Raw genomic sequence first — 4,701 nt, forward strand, 5'->3', positions numbered from 1 at the left:
AATATACTTATTATTATTCAAATTTATCAGTTTTTAAAGATGTAACTCTCATTTGTATTTTAAGAACATTATTTCCATTTTTCGAATAGAATTTTCAATAATGGTTAACTTTTATATTTCATAAATTTGTTAACAATAAAATATCTATTAATTATTTAATTAATATTTATTAATTTGTTTTTATAGTTTATATAACAAATTCAATTTGATGTTTTAAAAATATTTAAAGTTTTTTTCTAAAATATGTTTAAAATAAATTAAAATAAGGTCAAAAAATCAATTTCCAACCAGCTGTTAATGTTTATTAAATAATATTCTGTCCACCAGTATTACACTAGAACAGTATTTAAATAATTTGGTGATGGTATATGAGAATTTTGTTTTAAGTATTGTTGATCGGAGAAAAAATTCCCTTTTTGTTGTGAAACATTTATCCTGAAAATATATTATAAAAAAATTAGTCGCAGAATGCATTTATGGTAAATTCTTATAGGAAAAGTTTTTGGTGGGTGCTTGAATTTACCTTGTTTGTCTCTGCACTCTGCAATCAAATTCATAAGCTTGATGCCAAATGTTACTCTGTCACTCACTCCTCTTCACAAATGGATGCTCATGAAGCCAAACTCTTGTTGGGTTTCCCTCCCAATTCACGTCCAACTCCTTCCCAGGTCTTTTCATTTTCTCATTCCCAATTTCTAGGGTTTTTATTTTTTCGATTTACCCATTTTTTATCATCACCCCAATTGAATATTAAATAATTTTTTTATCGTAAAGTGCTGCTGAAGTTGGACGATGAACAGGTGCTTTGTCGTTTCTTTTTATTTTTAGGTAAAATCAGCTTACAGAAAGAAGGTGTGGGAATCTCACCCCGATCGATTTCCATCTCATGAAAAGCCTCTTGCTGAGTCTAAGTTTAAGCTGGTGAGCTGTTGGTCTACTTTTCTTTTTATGATGTTTGGTGACTTGACCTGGTGTTAGACTATGACAGATGTTTGGTGACTTGACCTGGTGTTAGACTATGACAGTAAAACATTTCTCGTAAGCCTGGTATTCGGTGTGTTTCTCTTCAGAAATTGTTCATTTCGGTGATGGTTATTTAACCTGTTTTAGAGATTTAGGCCAAGATCATAATTGCCACATTATACGATTTTAGGTGTAGAGAAAATTGCCATCATAAAACATGCAGAGAACTTTGTTTTTTCTGCCTTCAATAATAAAGGAACAAAATCGACTACAGAGAAGGAACCCCAATATCTAGCGTTGATTTCATTTTGTGCTAAATTAGAGAGTTGGTTTTCTTGAAGCGGGAATGGTTCTTGTTATTACCATATTTCCCCCTTGTTAAATAGAAAGGCCAACTGAACTCTATTGTTTTCTGCAGATTTCAGAGGCTTACACATGCCTGCAATCTGGTAACTGTCCAAACCCCTTGAGCTCTTAGAATTTGCTAGTCTCCCTTGAAAGTATTTTGAGATTCCATACTGCTGCTCATAGTGTTTGAAAAAACGTGACCCACACAAATAATAATACTCTCTTTAATTCACTGGGGTTACTTTTCATTTTTCATTGAACTTTGGCAACCTTTAAATAGATGCAAATAAGGCCATGGGAAAATCAAAATTACCTATATCTATTTTATCTTTATCAAAATCAAACCAAATATTACTAAACTCAAAACTAATAAAATAAGATTTTAATGAATCCCTAAAATTTAAGTTTATTCCAACAAACTCCCCATAAATATAAATTCTTCCTTCCTTCATATGGCTTTCCATGTGCATCATCTCACTCCGGGTTTGCATCTTCTCTCCAAGATTTTCAGCTGTAGTTCATACAACCGGTTCTTCTTTGCTTTTATCTGGGTTCATGAATACAGTATCTGATTTTTCATAAAAACTTAATTACCTTTTTCAATTATTTGAAACATGCTTAAAATATTGCTCTTCAGCTCCGGAACATAGTAAACATCCATAATCTCTCCAACTCGTCCACTCTTCTGCATATGATTGCTTGCCCCAGTATCTAGATATCATACCGAGTTGGTAGAAATCTCATCAGCGTTCATCTCTTCTTCATCTTCTTCTTCCTTATTTTTATCTGGTTCATGAATGCTATATGCTTTCTCTTCCTTTTCAAGAGCCGCCTTCTTCAGCTCCTCAAGCTCAACCCTCTGTTCATCTAGAAGCCTCCCTATCCGCTGAATCTCTTCATCTTTTTGTTTGAGTTCTTTTTCCAGATTTTCCTTCTCCACAATTGTTACATCCTTTTCCGAGATCACTTCATCCATTATTGGGATCGGGCTCTCCATGTCCATTGCATCCGAGCTCTTTGCCATCAACAGGATTCCACACCCTTCTTTAACATCTTCAGTAAGGAGATTCGTCTCCCCCTTTCTCTCGATCTTGCAATACTTTGCAATATGACCAACCTTGCCACAGTTGTAACACTTACTTGATCTACACCCATTTGCATAGTGGCCATATTTGCCACACTTAAAACATTCAACTCCTGACCGATCTCCTCGGCCTTTTCCTTGTCCTCGGTCATGCTAATTCTGCTGACCGGTTTGCTCTTCATCATCATTCTCAAAATTACCTCGACCACGTCCACCTCGTCCTCGGCCTCCTCGGCCTCTGCCGCCAGGACCTTAGCTCTGAGTAATCCGAGATTTATTCGAGTCAAACTGTACCTGTATTGATCATCGGGTTCCCTCTTTTTCTTTTTCTTCCTCAATTCGTGGGCTTTTAATGACCCAGCTAACTCCTCCACAGTGAGAGTTGACAAATCCTTTGTCTTTCAATAGTGACCACGATACTTTCAAAATCATCTGTCAAATTTCTCAAGATCTTTTTCGCAACCCGGTCAGGAGAACCTCTTCTCCCTTCATTCCGAGTTGGTTGGCCATCTTCTACACTCGAGTTATAAACTCGGCAACTCCCTCATTTTCATCCATCTCCATATGTTCAAACTCTCTTCTGAGAGCTTGTACTCGGACGTGCATCGCGCAAGTATCTCCTTTGTATGCCACCTTCAGAATTTCCTATGCTTCTTTTGCTGACTTTGCATTAGCTATTTTCTCGAATTCATATTCATCCACTGCATTATACAAAAAGTACAAAGCCGATCTATCTTTCACTCGTGTCTTTTTCAATGCAGCAATCTAGTTCACTGTCTGATGCTCATCAACCGCGGGTTCATTGTACCCGTCCTCCACTATGTCCCATACGTCTTGGGATCCAAGAAATGGTCGTAATTGGTATTTTTCCGACAATTGTGGCACACTCATCCCATTGACTACCTTTGTCATCTCTCTCACAAAAAAAATCAAGCACTCACTTTTTCTCTCACGATGTTTGACTCTCTCCTCTCTCTCTCTTTCTCTCTCTCGGTACTCAGAGAATAAAGCTCCGATACGACGGCTAGGAAAAACGTGACCCACACAAATAATAATACTCTTCAATTCACTGGAGTTACTTTTCATTGAACCTTGACAACCTTTAAATAGGTGCAAACAGGGCCTTGGGCCAAATACAAATAATAAAAACTAACAATAGAATATCAACTAACTTAAAATAAAATTTACTTAATCTATCTCTATCTTATATCAATAAAATAAAATAATACTCTCCTAAATAAAAGGAAAATCAAAACTATATATATCTATTTTATCTTTATCAAAATCGAACCAAATATTATTAAATCCAAAACTAATAAAATAAGATTTTAATGAATCCCTAAAATTTAAGTTTATCCCAACACATAAGCGTTTACCAAAAACAAAAACTGCATTTTATTATATTTTTCTTGCTACTCCTTTTAAGTACTGAATAAATTTGGTTACACAGGTAGGAGAAATGTTTCAGGTTCAGGTAAATTTGTATTCCGCACCCTCCTGTGTGTCGTTTTGAACTTATACTTGTGTTTTTCTTTTCCTTTTCTAAACGTGGCATGATCCTTATTCAGTTGAATATTCACATGTTGTGCGAACTGGATTTTCGAGGGCTCATGGAGGAAGAAAAAATCATGCAATGATTAAAGTTCCATTCGTTTTAATCATTCTGGGAACTGTCGCGCTTGGAGGTTTCAATGCTTGGAGGTGGCCAACACCCAATCTCGTGGCTGATTCTTCATTCTTCGTATGTTTAACAATGAAAAATCAATGGGTGTTTATTCACATAATTACATATTTTCTGCTACTGTGTTGCAGGGCTTACAAAAAGCAAAAGGAGGAATACCCTTCTCATAATCCATTTCTACCTTGATTTATCCTCGGGTTCAATTCAGTAATCATCTATTTGTTGTAATTTGTGAAGAATATATAGTATACTATATGTAATGGTAAATGAAGTGGAACCAATAGAAATTATGTGATTTTATCATATAGATTGTAAACTGAATTCCATCTTGATTAATACAATCTGATTCTTTGAAAGGATGTATTGCAGCTTCACGTTGTTGAAATTTATACCATTTATCTGTTCTCACCCTTAGACTAGATCACAAATTCAAAGCCGAACAGAAAAAGGACAAGGGTTACAACAATTGCTGGCAATGAAGTTAATTAGTGATACAATAATCACCATTTTCAATTACTTGACTAATATATGTATTAAATAATTCTGGTGGTTTTAATATAATACATACTTTCTATTTATGTTTTCAGCATTAACAGTATCAGTTATATCTAAAAGCTTATGTGAC

At 35.0% G+C, this 4,701-nt stretch overlaps 1 protein-coding gene across 4 annotated transcripts; it reads left to right on the forward strand.

The window, feature by feature from the left end:
• Positions 1–403: 403 nt before the first annotated feature.
• On the forward strand, positions 404–4,445 carry LOC108326894 (uncharacterized). 4 transcript variants are annotated; one of them, XM_017560491.2, is made up of 6 exons: positions 411–668; positions 829–921; positions 1,382–1,412; positions 3,846–3,869; positions 3,964–4,136; positions 4,208–4,440. In XM_017560491.2, exons 1-6 carry the CDS (start codon positions 477–479, stop codon positions 4,244–4,246), a joined length of 552 nt encoding a protein of 183 aa, XP_017415980.1. In that variant the 5' UTR covers positions 411–476; the 3' UTR covers positions 4,247–4,440. The 4 variants fall into 4 exon arrangements, with proteins under 4 accessions (XP_052728354.1, XP_017415980.1, XP_017415979.1 ...); XM_017560492.2 differs by having other exon boundaries at positions 417–668; positions 3,964–4,096; positions 4,208–4,436; XM_017560490.2 differs by having other exon boundaries at positions 3,964–4,440.
• Positions 4,446–4,701: the final 256 nt, after the last annotated feature.

Source organism: Vigna angularis, chromosome 2 (genome assembly GCF_016808095.1).
Source record: "Vigna angularis cultivar LongXiaoDou No.4 chromosome 2, ASM1680809v1, whole genome shotgun sequence".
NCBI lineage: Eukaryota > Viridiplantae > Streptophyta > Magnoliopsida > Fabales > Fabaceae > Vigna > Vigna angularis.

Coding starts and splice junctions, on each gene's coding strand:
- LOC108326894 (XM_017560490.2), top strand. CDS start 477: ATGGTAAATTCTTATAGGAAAAGTTTTTGGTGGGTGCTTGAATTTACC. Junction 669..828: donor CACGTCCAACTCCTTCCCAG/GTCTTTTCATTT, acceptor TTTTATTTTTAG/GTAAAATCAGCTTACAGAAA. Junction 3,870..3,963: donor GAGAAATGTTTCAGGTTCAG/GTAAATTTGTAT, acceptor ATCCTTATTCAG/TTGAATATTCACATGTTGTG.